Here is a 14,906-nt window from a genome sequence, read left to right on the forward strand (position 1 = left end):
TATTAAGCCACTAGAATGTTCATTTTTGGCAGGTCTCTGGGATTCTGTTCCAATGAGTTCTTTTTCTTTTTTTTTTTTTTTAAGATTTTATTTATTTATTTGACAGAAAGAGAAAGCGAGAGAGGGAACACAAGCAGGGGGAGTGGGAGAAGGGGAAGCAGGCCCCCTGCTGAGCAGAGAGCCCGATTGGGGCTCAGTCCCAGGACCCTGAGATCATGGCTTGAGCCGAAGGCAGAGGCTTAACTGACTGAGGCAACCAGGCGCCCCAATGAGCTCTCTTTTGAAAACAAATCACGTTGCCTGAGCAATGCCCCTGGGACTGCCCCTACCCCCACCCCCAGCACACTCAGAAGACTGGGCTATGCCCAACTGATGGTGGTTGTCTGTGTCAGTTTAAGTATCAGACAAACAATGCTGGGTCCCCTGGCCCGCTGGGGCTCTCAGAACAGTGGCAGCAAGTCAAGAACCTGCCACCTAATGGGGATGAAGTTGCTGGACCCTGCACCTCTCTACTCACAGGTGAGGCTGATCACGCCAGCCTTCCATCCACTCAGGTGACGAGAACCCTGCCCACTGCTGGCTGCCAATTGTACCATGTCTCAATTCACAGCATTGTAGGGCACGTGATCGGGGGTTTTGCTTGAGTTATCACTATCATCCTCCTTTTAGAGATCAGAAAACTAAGGTATTGAGTGGTGACTTCGGATTTAAGGGTCAGAGCAAGGATTCAATCCCAACAGAGCCTACGCTCTGAACCCCTGTGTCGCTGTGCCTTTCCTCTGCTCTGGAACCTTGGGATCAAGCTCCTTCAGGAAATGATTTCAGTGACCGTCAGTAGTAGAAATACTGAATATACAAAAATGTCGGACAATACTATAAGAGAGAACAATTTACTGTAATTGCTGTTAGTTTAGAAGAAACTGTGGGAAAATGAACAATGCATTGATGATAAGGGAAGTTCTCTGCATATGGAAACTGTAAGTCACCTAATGACTATCAATTCGAGGAGGGAAATGTTGGAAGAATTTGATGCAACTGCCTATGAAATCAGGGCTGACTCATGGGGTTATTTAGCTAGTGACAGCTCTAATCAGAAGATTAAACCGACAATTTCCAGGAGTCAACAATTATTTAGAAATTATAAGACTGACTTAATGAATCATTTATGTTGCAACACGTGTCATTTGGTAAACAGATTGAGAATACCCTGTAGTTTAATCTGTTTAGGGAATGTAAGGGAACACGTTTAAAATGTTTATTTAAATATTACTGTATGACTCAGGAAGTTGTCAAATATTTTTATTATCATTCTTCCTAGAAATTGGGTCCTAGATCAAAGCACAGAGAAAGTAACTGAAACAAAAGCTCTCCTTGAGAAGACACTGAGTAACTGCCTTCCTTATGGAGCTCCGATTTGAGAGGTGAAGCATCTTCCTATGAAAAGATCTTCTTGGGCCTGAAAGGAATTCCTTCTATCAGTGCTTTAAGACTTAGAACAATCATCCAATAAATGTGTGTTGAGTGGAATGGAATTCTGAACCTAATTTTTTTGATGATCAACTCGTGTAGTTACCACTTTGGAGGTTCATCATTTGCTGTATCAATCGGGGGGAAAAACCCAATTTCTATAAATTTACTGCTGTTTTCTAATCCTTACTCCCAAACACTCATTTTTCATACTCTTCTGACTATTATTCACATCTCCTAAATTATGGAGCTGAAGATTAGAGTCAGAATCCTTATACTGGAAATGTGAGTGTGGACATACTGCTGTTAAAATAAGCAAAGCAAGGGTACCTGGGTGGCTCAGTGGGCTAAGCCTCTGCCTTCGGTTCAGGTCATGATCTCAGGGTCCTGGGATTGAGCCCTGCATAGGACTCTCTGCTCAGCAGGGAGTCTGCTTCTCCCCCTCTCTCTCTCTGCCTGCCTCTCTGCCTACTTGTGATCTCTTTCTGTCAAATAAATCAATAAAATCTTTAAAAAAAGAAAAAATAGCAAAGCAAGGCTGTAACATCTTTCTATTGTTCATCGGTAATCTCTGAACTATTCATACACTATCTTCAAGTACTGGGCAAGGAAAGGGCTATTACATAGGTGTGTTAAAATCTCAGTGATACATTATTTCAGGGTTTGTACTTGGTATTGTTAGCAGAGACACATCGCAGACTTGCTCACTTATTTCCAAACAGCAAGTTCAATTCCTAGTATTACTCATAAAGTGCATGAAAGAATCTTAAAATTATAACCTAATCTACACAGCTTATGTCTAGGAAAACCTAGAGGTCCAGAAAGATTCCACGTAGAGGAGTCCTACCAACATTCACTAACAAACTATCAACAAAATTATTCCTTCTAATTTTCCCCTTCACTAGGGCCCTGAGTTATCTTCTGGCCAGCGCCGTTGTGCCCTCGGATGGCACTGAGGGTACCCACAAGCCTATCATTTTCCTTGCATGTTCCTCACCCCATGTAAGGCCCATCACCTTCCCATTGCTGACATAATGGCCAAACACAGTGGGAAAAGACAAGAGACGGGGACAACTATTTTTCCTCTCTCCACAATGTCCACTCCCAAACTACCCTCCTTCCATGTTTTCTCCCAATTTTCTGGTATTCGTAACCGTGAAATCATTCTTTTTTCACAATGTCTTCTTCATTGCCATTAAAATGTCAGGGACCCTCTCTGGACTCCTAGAACTTCTCTCTTCCTCTTCTACACGTTCATCTATTCTCATAGCTTCACTGACTATCTACATACGTGCTGACGATTCAAGATGTCTTATCTCTAACCCAATCTTCTTCATAAGCTCCAAACTCATGTTCCCACTCAGCTTGCTACTGGGTGCCTCCAACTGAGGTCTCAAGGACACCACACGCTTGAAAATTCTACAACTAAAGTCATCACCTTACCACCCCACTCCATTCTCATTGGTTTTCCAGGGAAGAAGCCTGGTTTACTCTGGGCTCCTCCATCTTTGTGTCCAGCATCCAATCAATGATTAAATCCTGTCAATTTTATTCCCTTCAAATTCATAAGTACCAATTATCTCCATCCTCAGTATTACTCCTTGTTCAGATCATCACGAGAAGAGCTCCTTAATTTCTCTCCATGCCTCCAATACGGTTGCTCTTGAACTATATATGGTATTCCTTCCACACAGAAGCCAGAATAATATATTCTACTTAAAATAGTTTAATGCTCCAGAGTGCCTAGGTGGCTCAGTTGGTTGAACATTCAACTCTTGATTTCACCTCAGGTCATGATCTCAGGGTGGTGAGATCGAGCCCTGCATCAGCAGGGAGTCTGCTTAGGATTCTCTCTCGTCCTCTCCCTCTGCCCCTCCCCGCCCCCACTCTCTCTTTCTCTCTCTCTCCCTCAAAAAGATAAATAAATTTAAAAAAATAGTTAATGCCCCTCCCCCAATTACCATGATGATGAAACACTCAACTTGTAACATGGCTTACAAGGACCTTCATGGCCTAGCCCCTGCTTATCTCTTGGATTTCATGTACTTCTTATGTTCTCTCTCGTTTTTGTGCTTGGGAGCATGTGCTCCTTCTGTCTAGAAGGCTGTCACCTCCTAACTACCCTCCTTCACTTACATTACTCCTCTGCGCCTCAGCTTACTTGCCGTCTCTTCCAGGAAGCGCCTTCTCTTGGTCTCCCTCCCCTCACCTGTTCCTCAGTGCGCAGAGCTAGTTTGAGGAGTGCACCAGCTGAAGGTTTCCAAGGAGCTAAATCTATATGTGGAACTGAAAATAATCTCACTGGGCATGAAATGAAATGGAGATACTTACCACACTTTGTCTTATGAAGAGCTCCACACACCCTGGCCAACACCTGGGCAGCTGAACTGTGCTCTAAGAAGGGTGGGCTCTGTTCATTGCAGGCTTTTGTTTTGCCAGTTGAAGAGCGCAATTTGGGACCTGGAGCTAGACTCTCCAGGATAACACAGGAAGGCTGAGACCCTCTACCAACTACCTCACCTTCTCTAACTTTTCCACATGTGCTCCATGTCCTCAAAAAAAAAAAAAAAATAAAAAAGAGCCCAACGAGAGAGTCTGACTAAGTGCAGGTCTCCTCCTGTCCTCCCCACTGCTTCCCACTAACAGAACAACTGCTCCTCACTGTGACTTCCTGTTTCCCTGTTTGTCTTCACGACTGGGCCGTGAGGCCAAGGACTAGCACCGAATGTAGTTCTTCCACTATCTTCCTCCCTACGACTTAGCAAATAAAAACAGTGCAATTCAGAAAGACGGGGTAAGCTGCCTAAATCAGATGGCATCTAGACGAGTACGGAAGCCAATCTGGTTTCAGAGTTCATGGGAAAGCTCAGTATCTATGCTATCCCCTCAATAGCTTCTACCCACTCAAAATTGGAAAATAGAATTAAAACGGGCCATAAGGTGATAAAATTGGTATTTACTTCTTACCTCTTCAATTCTACCACCGCCTCTATACCTGTTCATTAAGATCTTAGCTCCCAGTGCATTTCATGAGAACAGTAAAGGACAGTGCACACATGCTAAAGAGAACGCGAGATTTTACTCAGGGCATTTATTGACGTATTAACCAGAAACCAATGTGGAACGGAGGGAGCTAGACTTTAGTTTTTAAATCCCTGGTGAATGCCTGTTAGACCAGTGCATCAGTGAGAAATAAAGGTGGTATCTGAAGTCAAGCTCTGAAACACTCACTTCTCTCGGTGATCTTGAGCCCCCTTCTCGAAATGTCGGTTTACATCTGAAATTAATCTGTCATTTAAAAAGAAAAGTGTATTACATTAGGGATAAGCACCAGACTATACTGACTTACCTGAACAAAGCAACAGTGACACATATGGAGACTACAAAACAAAACCCCCAAAGAACAAGGAACACAGTATAACTCTTAAAATCATCACCCTAGATAATCTATAGAGACCCCAGGTGATCCTGTATCTCCAATGCATGTCTCTTCATTCTCATTGATGAAATCAACTCATCTCTAAATAATAACCCCCTTACACTGTAAATTTGAGAAAAGGAGATAGAGAGGAAGAGAAAATATGTAAGGCAGATGAAATCACGGAGCTTTGTTTCAGATTTTAAAAGCAGGACAACATCAACTTGAGGAATATTTAATGTGACGATGATAATTCACACACAGAAATTTTCTTTAAGTCTTCAGTACTGCCTTTCTTTTACACACAGGCAGGTCTCCCGGTAACACGTCCATCTTCTTTAGTTACTTGATAAGGTGAAAGGAATATAGAGATGAATGAGGACATAGTAAATGGAGTTGGGACAGCAAAAAGAAAAAAAAAAAAATATATATATATATACACACACACAAACACACATATACATATAAATGTTAGTAGTCATCCCTACAAAACAGCAGTTGGCAAAAATCGGTAACATGGTCATTAAAACAATGAATGTTGCAGGTGATGAAACTATTTCAACATGCAGCAGCTCAAAAACATAGGTAACCGAGAGACTGACATGTAGAAAGAGATGAGAGGCAAGAAAGAGAAGATGGCAGACAACACATTCACGCCTGGAGCCTCCCCTTTCCCACAAATGACTGATCAATGGACTCTGCAGAATCTACTTCTTCGGGAGGCGAGACACCATGGGGATGTCACCCCCAGCCCACCCACACATTCGTGCTGTACCAGTGGAACACTGCCCCAAGGAAGGAAGGAGAGCTGCCTTCTGATCTCTCTTCTTTGCCTCCACTTTAGGAAGAGGAAACTCACAAACGTCAGGCGAATCTAAACAATGATTTCAAAGAACTTATTTTTCTTAAGGAAAGAAAAAAATCTTGTGGGAAATTCTATGGGTGAATAGCAATGTTTATCACTGTAAAAAAATAATAATATAATTCTTGTATACCAGGCTTTTCTCTCTAGCCTGGTAACAAGGCTGGTCTTCCAGTGTTTGAAAGGGGCACAGTTTTGAAAAAAGTTGAAAATAAGTGACAGCTGGTCTTAGGAGGCCAAACACCTGCAATGTAGCCACCACTGCAGCAGGTGGCGCTGTCTCACCTTTTCTAGCTGTTCAATGCAGGCGGTGTGGACGACGATCTTACAGACCGCACACTTCCTCCTCAGGGCCGATTTCTACAACATTCAATTCAAAATACAAGAGGAAATGTTAACAGTCTGCTCTGGAAAGTTCCCTGGCATTAAAGAGAGTATACATAATGAAAGCAAACATAAGCAAATGTTGAACATGAAAATATGGCGAACTTGAGTCTCTGACCCACCCCCTGCCTCTGTATCTGGATGACCTAGGGTGGCTAGACTTTTCTCCAAAATGTAATACTTATAGTAGCTGCTATATATTGAGCATGTAATATGAACCAGGCTCCTTATTCTATCTTTCTAAAGTTTTATAACCTAACAACGTAGGCACTAGTAGCCTCCATTTTTATGGGTTTCTTGGCTTGTTTTCATCTTTTTGCATTTTTACGCAGTAGTTAAGCAGCAGAACCAACATACAGAATTAGGTCTAAGCTCAAGAGCCAACATCCCAAGGGACCAATCGCTTTAGGCTTCTATCCCAGGCATAAATCTCTACAAAGCTACTTGGGTCTTCCCACAAGTCATCAGCAAAGTAGTAAGACGAGCCTAACTCCTCCACCTGGTAATAACAATAAACAGTAAAAAATAGCAGCAGGAGCCGCTAACATGAATGCAGGACTCGCTGAGAGTCAGGCACTCGGAAGCACTTCACAAACAGGAACTCATTTAACCTTCGACAACGCTAAGACATCGGTAGTACTTTTATTCCCATTTCACAGATAAGGCGGCTGTGGCAAGGGGTGTGAGGTCTCATAATGAGGACCCAGCAGAGCAGGGGAGCCCAGGTCAGAGCTCATGCTTGTCTGCATGACCCAATTTGGCCTCTTGGACGGTCAGTACCAGTTTTGATGCACAATAAAATACTTTTTGAGGTGCATACTTCCTCAAACAATTAAAAACAAAAAAAAAAAAAACAAGCAAAAACAAAAAAAAAACAAACAAGCAGTAGGGTGGGAAAGGAACAGGTGCAATTTTGACCGTGCCGGGGCCACGTAAAATCCACGCAAAAACACTGGGGCCTCCCCACAAAGCCCAGGCTAGAAGGCAGGTCCGCATGAGTAACTGGGGTTTGAGCACGGAAAGCGGCTTAATATAACAAAGCTAATCTGTGAAACGGGGACTCAAAGCATCCAAGTGTGAAAAGCCTCGAGTCCTTATTCTTAGGAAAGGTGCTGGGAGAGATTGCTGGCAAACTGCCCTCTTCTGATGTGTGGCTTCCCCTGTGGAGATATAATTTTTGAGCCAAGAACTGAGGCATTGCTGCTCCCAAGTAAGTTTAGAAGGACTGCAAGCCATCCCCTTGGAAGGGGTGGTACCAGGAACTCGGCAGCCACAGCCTGCTCCCTCCCAGACGGTTCCATGCGTTCAACATGGGTTATGCACATTCTTCTCTGCCTCCCACGAGGCACCCAGAACCCTCCAGCAACTCCACTTGCAGTCTAGACACCCGCTGACTGAGGTTTAGTTACCGCCTTGCAGACAGCTCTTCTCTGCCCGAGGAAAGAACATGGTCTGGAACATTGCAAAAGTTTGACAATCAATTGATTTTGCAAAGAACAAAGAAAAACAGAAACCCAAGCGTCTAGCCACACTACTGGAAAATGTCTCAGCTCTACTACTGAAAAGACAGGGGGGAGGAAGGGGGGGTAGGAGGGGAGGAAAAGGAGGAGCAGTAGTAGCAGCGGCAGCTCTCAGGTCAAGGGTAAAGGATTCTAGTTTGCAGATTTTCGCGAGCACAATGCCCGTAAGCAAATTCAGGTTGCTCTCCCGTTTCCTTCGAATGTCCTGGTAGAGATCGTGGAGGTAGCACCTCCTGCAGAAAATGCATGGGGCATTTGAGTCACTGGCCAATCAGAGTTGCAGTGATGCTAAGGAAACTGCAGTGGGTTCCAGTCTACTCCTAATCCACAAAAGCAGTGGGTTCCAGTCTACTCCTAATCCACAAAAGCCTTGGTGGATTCCACAGCAGACAAAGCAATTGTGCTCACAGTAGGCAACTAGGATTTTTAACCACACCAGACATGCCTCCTTCCTTATCAGTAATTCCCTGTTCCAGTCTGGCTTTGCACCTGCAGAGCTCCAGGGACCCTGTGAGGACCCTGTGAGGCATCGCAGACCAAATGGACGGTTGTAGGAAGAGCACTATGTAGGCGCAGGGACCCGGAATGCCTCTTCCTTGCCGTATTTTGAATCCCAGGATTCTAAGTCAGAATCTCTTTTGAACAAGGGAGCTGGGCTCCTGGTAAGAGCTGGAGAACCACAGTGTTAGGACATGTTATCAATCAGCTTTCCCAGACAGCATGTAAAATAGACCAACATCATTCACGGGGAATAATTCAAGTTCAATGTTCTCCAGATGATAAAGTATGAAGCAGAGTGCTTTAGGTTATAAAACCAACTTTATTTAAATAATATTAAATTATAAAAGATCCCCATAGCATACATGTTTTCGTGCCTTTAGAGCTGGTATATATAGACTATAATCTGAATTTTTCTTCGTAAACACTGGAACATGATGCATTTTACCATGAAGAAGTTATTTTGGTTTTCCGTCTTTCTAACTAACAGACTACATATCCTTTCAGTGTTGTTGTGCCTGTCTTTGGTTATCTTCAGTTTCTTCAGTGACCACTACTAAACAGTTTATAAGCTAAGAAATCCCAGTAATTCAGGTTTATGGTCATAGGCAAAATTAAGCAAATCCTGAATGAAGGTGTTTTTCCATAGTAATCAAATACATGATTCCACTTCCTCAACTGATAAAAACTGTTCCAGCGAGTCTCAAGTTTTAACTGCTGATTTCTTGGTTTATGACTATGTTTCAATTGGTCAAAGTTATTCGAAATCATTGAAGGATAAGCTTCTGAGAAGAAATTGCCAAAACAAAGGATTTTTGTGCTTGGTAATGTTACAATTTTTATTTGCACAATTTAAACTAAATACAAAGCTAAAATATCAGAATCAGACTGTATTTACTTTTTCTTGAAAAAAAAAAAGACTGAACTCTTATTTAAGCCAATGCTTCCTTCACTTTGAAAAGTGATGAATCAAAAAAAAAAAAAAATCATTAAATCCACATATGTTTACAAATTAAAATATGAAAATTTTAAAACCTCACTCCCTTCAATCAATTTAAAGGCCAATTAGACTTACTGCTTTAAATGTCAAGTAAAGTAACTTCCATGCTCTTACTAGGGGTTTTCTGATTTTGTCAGTATTCAAAGGAACTCCATTAGCTTGTAAATTGTGTATGTATGTGTAACATCTATGAAAACAAAGACAACATAGGTTATAATACAGATTATATCCTATCACACCAGGATCAACATTTATTTGTATAAAAACAACACAATGATATGCTGTACTTCTAGTCAGTGGGGATAATCCCACTGTTAGCAGACTAACAGTGATCCTAAAAGAAAGCATTCTGAGCTCTGACTCTGCCCTCTGCAGCAGGCACTCTGGCATTCAAAGCAATAACAGCTCCTCCCCACCTTTGGCTCCTATCAAGCACAGAAGTAAAATTATCCCAGCCTTAGACCACTGGAGCTGGGGCTGGGACAGAAGGATCCAAGGCAAGCAGGGGGCAGAAAGTGTGTCATGTTCCTGACAATGAAGTTAACATCTAATGCCCTCCTTCCCACCCTCCAGCCCCAGTCATAAGTCCTGGACCCATAGGTACCCAGGAAAACTGTATTTTCTTCCTCGGAGCCAGAGATGTGATTTTCCCAAAGCAGCGATGAATATCTGGTGGTAGTTAACAGGGTTTGACGAAAGAAGAAAAGGGACGGAGGGAGGAGGGAAGGGAAGCAAGACCCAGCTGCACAGGCCTATGATTTGTAAAAAGGCTGGGGCTTCTTAGTGTCCGAGGCAACTGAATTGTTACCCATAGTAGTCTGAACTTCGACCCCCAAGAAGCGTGTATAGCAAGGCCAGCTGTGTCCCTTCCCAATAAGACATATATCAAACCTTACTACTCCCTGAAGATGTAGCAAGTTACCTTCCCAGCTGACCTTCTCTCTCTCCTGCTGTATAATTAAGGATACACCCCTCACCCTCGCCCCCACAGACATCCACAGGTTTAACCACCAGAGATCAGAAGTCGAGAAGTAGGAGGAAATACTCAAGAATCTTCCCAGACCGTATGGCAACCCTTTCTCAGTCGCCCTGCTTCAGAAGAACGTAAGACCAGAGCCTGCTGCTGGCCAAACACTATTTGGGCTCGCAGCACCTCTCCCCAGAGCTCCCAGGCTTGGCCCCACAGACTTAATGCAAGGAATCACCACTTGCATTAGCTCTGTCTGTGCAATGAGGCCACAGTGATAAAAGGATGAATGGCCAGGGAAAGGCTCCTCTGGATGGGAACACAGTCATACTGGGAGCCGGGAAGGAGGCAGAGAAGGCACTCTGGGGAAGGGAGCTGATGGGGCACAGAGACAGAAAAAGATCAGGGTGGGGCTGGGCGAATGGGCATCAAGTTCTGGCCTAGCTGTCCTCTTCCTAGTGACTGATCCCAGATCCAAAGAGTCATGCCGAGGAAGAGAAACTAGGGAAGGGTTGGGAATCAGGCAATGGGGAAAGAGCAGGTAAGGCAAGAAGAATTCTCGCTCCCTTTCAGACACAGAACTCCGTCTACGAGGCACTCTGGTTGTGGGGGAGGACGGGGAGAGGCAAGAAGGTACAGGTAAGGCCATCCTTTTTTCTTCTCCAAGGGTGGGAGAGCAGAATGTTCAGTAAAGAGGAGAGGAGGAAAGCTCCTAAGCCTTTGGAGTGTCAGGAATTCAGTGTCCTTTCAGCGGGGACTGGCTCTATGGGCAACGTGAGCATGAACACTGTTGCAGGATAATCCAAGGTAAATGAAAACAAGAGTTCTTTGATTTATTTAAAAACCTAATTAGAAGAAATGACAAGCATACTTGGCAAGTTCTGCTTCTCTGGGGAGCCTGGGATGCAATCTGTAAATGGGTATTAGGAAAAATGAAGAATGACATTATCTGGACGTTCCATTAATGTGATTTTAGGGCCAAGCACGGTCTCGACTGCCATGCACATTGACTCCTCTTTTCCTCAAACAGAATACAGGACACTTTGGACAAACTGGGAGGGTGGCTAGCTGAAGTCCCCATGCCCCCTTATTGTGGTTCCTCATTATATCAGTAAGTCTCTCTGTGACAACTGGATTTCCAAATCCTGGACCGAGGAGCAAAAATGCCACACATCGGGAGGAGTCTGTGGTCCAAAGATCATCTCAAAGCTACCTCACAGGGTCTGCTGCAGGGAGAGCTCCCTCTCTGGTAAAGGGGCCAGGGCTCAGCCTGAGGACTATTGGCCCATGTCAGAAGGCAATGACCCTCATCTGCCAAGGTCCTATGTGTTTGTATGCTGTGTCCTCTGGACAGACAAGGACTCAGTGAGGGTTAAACCCCTCTGGGATAGCCCCTTACCAACAACACCCTAGATTCTAAATGCCAGACATACCTCAGAATATCTGAAAGAAAAAGGAGCAGGAACAACAGGAGGTTGGGTAGAGAACTCAGGTCAATGAGTGCTCTGAATTTCCTCACACAGTGCTCAACACATACCTATACACCGAGACGCATGTGTGCCCATCCTCTGGAGCCATGATGGCCTGAGGTGCCTTACATAAATGAGTTTTCCATGTGGCTAAAACAATCTGTTAACTTCTGACTTGTCCAAAGCATTTTTATAAAGACTGACTCAATAAATACTTGTAGCCATCACTATGAAGATAAGGCGATGCTAAGTGCAGTGTAGGAATTAAAGAGGAAGGAGCTTCTGTCCTTCCTAGGAAAAGCTGGCAAGCCACTTGAGAAGACAAGAAGGACTTGGGGGTGGGGGAAAGGGAAGATCACGACCAGAGAAGGCCACACACGGCTAAATGCTAAATGAACCGCTCAGACAACGAAAGCCGTCATTCGGGGAAGGTAAGACCTCAGAGGCTGAGTCACTAAGAAGGACCTAACAGAGAAGCAAATTCTGGAATTGGGCCTTAAAAGATGTATTTATTGCAGAAATTGAGGACACTTCAGCAGAGAGCAATCCGAAATCTCATTATGTAGCTGATGCTAAGAGCTCCGAAGGCTGGCATAGGCATATTCAGCGGGGCACAGAGTCACTGGGCTCAAAGGGGTCTGCTGGCTTGGGTTCTTGGATGCCAGGTTGAGGTACGGAGTATGGAGACGTCAATGTGTGTGCCCAGGTGGAGGATCAGGTGGGACAGGGTGTCCACAGAGGGGAGGAGTAGGAAGCATGGCCGTGTGAAGGAGCCACAGGAGCTGATTCACGAGGGGCTGGAAGACAAATGGCAAAGCAGAACTCTTCCCAAGAGGTCCCAGGGTTAAAAACTGTAGAGTCATAGGGGCCCTGGGTGGCTCAGTTGGCTGAGCATCTGATCCTTGGTTTTTGGCTCAAGTCAAGAACTCAGGGTCATGAGATCAAGCCCCACATTGGGCTCTGCACTCAGTGGGGAGTTTGCTTCTCTCACTCTCTCTCCCCCTGCTCTTCCCCCCAACTTCTGTTCTCATTCTAAAATAAATAAATAAATAAACAAATATTTTTTTAAAAAATGTAGAGTTACAAAAAGGAGATTTCTGTTTTTCCTAAAATCCAACACCAAGCCAGACACAAACCAAGAGCCTAGCAGACATTCAGGAAGGGAGGGAGGGGGAAAGAAGGATTTGCAGAGAAGGGCTTTCTCCCTTTCAAGCCCCCCAACTCAGCCCAAATCTGGAGAACTGGTGGCTTTGGGATCATGAGACAAAACCTCCAGTGGACAGAGGCATTTTCCCAATAGGCAACCCCAAAAGACAAAAAAAGGCACCTTACAGGGACAGAAGACCTTTCCACACAAAGGGAAAACAGGGTAGAAGCTCCATGGTGATTACAGCTGCACTACTTTCATGTCACAAATGAAACACCTTCTGGGGAGGCTTGGGGCCACAGGATGGCAAGGCTACTGCGCATAAGACTGAGGTCTTACATAAGTGGGTAGAGCTAAGAACAAAAAGTCCGTGTTACTGCTGCCCGTGTTATGCTACCCATCTCTACAGGCAAGTTAAATCGGAATCTACTTGGATAATGGTTGTGGGGGTGGGGAGGAAACATGCTGGACAAAATTGGGGCCAGCAAGTAGGCCAGTCTTCCCAAATAGAAGTCCCGGTTAGGTGGTGCTGATCGGGCCAGGAAGGTGACTCTAAGACTGCTCGAATCCTTAAATCCAGGCTGAGAAATACAAATTTTTTAACCTAATTGGCCAAAGAACACTGACGAAGGAGGCCAAAAATAATCACGTAATCTGGTGACCTGGTGTGGCACTATCTGAAAGCAGAAGGAAGACAAAAGGAGAGAAGATAAAGTAATTAATTAATTCCGTCAATCAGTGACTACCAAGCACCTAGGAGGTGTCAAACCCTGGGGACAGAGCAGTAAACAAAACATCAATGAAACTTTTTTTTTAATCTCATGGGGATTACTTTATGGTAAGATAGACAATAAACAAATAAACATGGTACATAAATAGAATATATAATATGTTCATAGATTCAAGCGCTAAAGAGAAAAATTAAAGAGAGAACAAAGCATGGGAGAAATACCAAGAGTAGAGGGAAGCTGAACTTGTCCAGGAGAGGTCTCAATGAGAAGACACGTTTTGAGAAACACCAGAAGGATGTATGGGATTTGCCTGAGGTGATATCTAAGGGGAGAACATTCTGGGCAAAGGGACCAACAGCAAGTATAAACCCAGAGGCATGAGGGCCTTGAGATGTTTAAAGAGGGACCGAGGGGCCTGTGTTGTTGGACAAAACAAGGCAGAGATGAGGCCACACAACAATGGCAGCCAGATTATAGGGGGTCATCTTGCAAATCATGGTTAAGACCCGCTCTTTTTCTAAACGAGAATAAGTCATCAGAGGTCACAGTGATATCTCATATATTAAGCCATGAGGGCTTGAACTGGAGTGACCACAAGAGCAGGAGAGAAGGCGGAGACACACGAGTGTTTAAGGGATAAAGCAGATCCGCTCACCAGTCCCATGCAGGCTTCCAGTAAGCCCAACACACATGGCTCCCATCTGGGCCCTATGTCTTCCAGTAGCGTCACTGCTCGCAAAGGACAGCCTCGCTCTCGCTCAAGCCCCCCCACCCCACCTCGCCATTGGGCCCGCCAGCCGACTACACAGACTATGGGGTCTCCTATTGCGTTAAGTGACGAGTGCCTCACAGGTCCTGCAGTAAAACTCACTTCATATGCTTTTCAAACACCCCATTTTGTTGTGTTCTCAAGAGCATGTTCTCTGAAGCAGTGTGGACATGAAGCGTTTGCATTTCTAGAGCTGCCCTGCCCTGAGTACCTCAGCTATGCCAGTAAATCTGGAGGGTCAGCACCACCCCCCCCCCCAACCCCATGAGGCACAGGACTGTTGACTCGCAGCTTCCCTGGAGACGCATAAAGAAGGAAAGGAAAGCACCTTCTCTTGGACTGTTCTGACACAAATGCAAGTCTCCTATTTCCTCAGCTGTCGAGGTTGATTTTTCACTTTAAGAGAAAGAAAACCCAAATGTTGGAGCAGGAAACCAAGGGAAGGGGACAGACCCCACTGAATGTGGAGACTGAAACATCTCATGAAGACCCTCCTCCCGTAAAGCGGGCCATCGGGCCATCGGGGCTCACCAGAGAAACAACTGGGTGGAAACCAAACTGCTAGAGAGCGTATGAATTCAAAGCTGACGTTGATGGGTGGTTATGAAGAGCGAGACCCTTGTCCTATGTTGAACACTGTGTTAAGGTCGGTAAAAGTTACGGTGAGGATGACA

General features: G+C 44.6%; 1 protein-coding gene across 4 annotated transcripts in view; it reads right to left on the bottom strand.

The window, feature by feature from the left end:
• The window catches only part of DGKI (diacylglycerol kinase iota), a 436,523-nt gene that overhangs the window by 240,431 nt on the left and 181,186 nt on the right, over positions 1–14,906 (bottom strand). For all 4 annotated transcript variants that reach the window (XM_059171955.1, XM_059171954.1, XM_059171956.1 and 1 more), the window contains exons 4-5: positions 6,033–6,107; positions 4,699–4,755 (exon numbers count right to left, since the gene is read on the bottom strand). In XM_059171955.1, the coding sequence (XP_059027938.1) occupies positions 4,699–4,755; positions 6,033–6,107 (132 nt within the window). The remainder of the gene's footprint in view (positions 1–4,698; positions 4,756–6,032; positions 6,108–14,906) is intronic.

Source organism: Mustela lutreola, chromosome 4 (assembly GCF_030435805.1).
Source record: "Mustela lutreola isolate mMusLut2 chromosome 4, mMusLut2.pri, whole genome shotgun sequence".
In the NCBI taxonomy this organism is placed as follows: Eukaryota; Metazoa; Chordata; class Mammalia; order Carnivora; family Mustelidae; genus Mustela; species Mustela lutreola.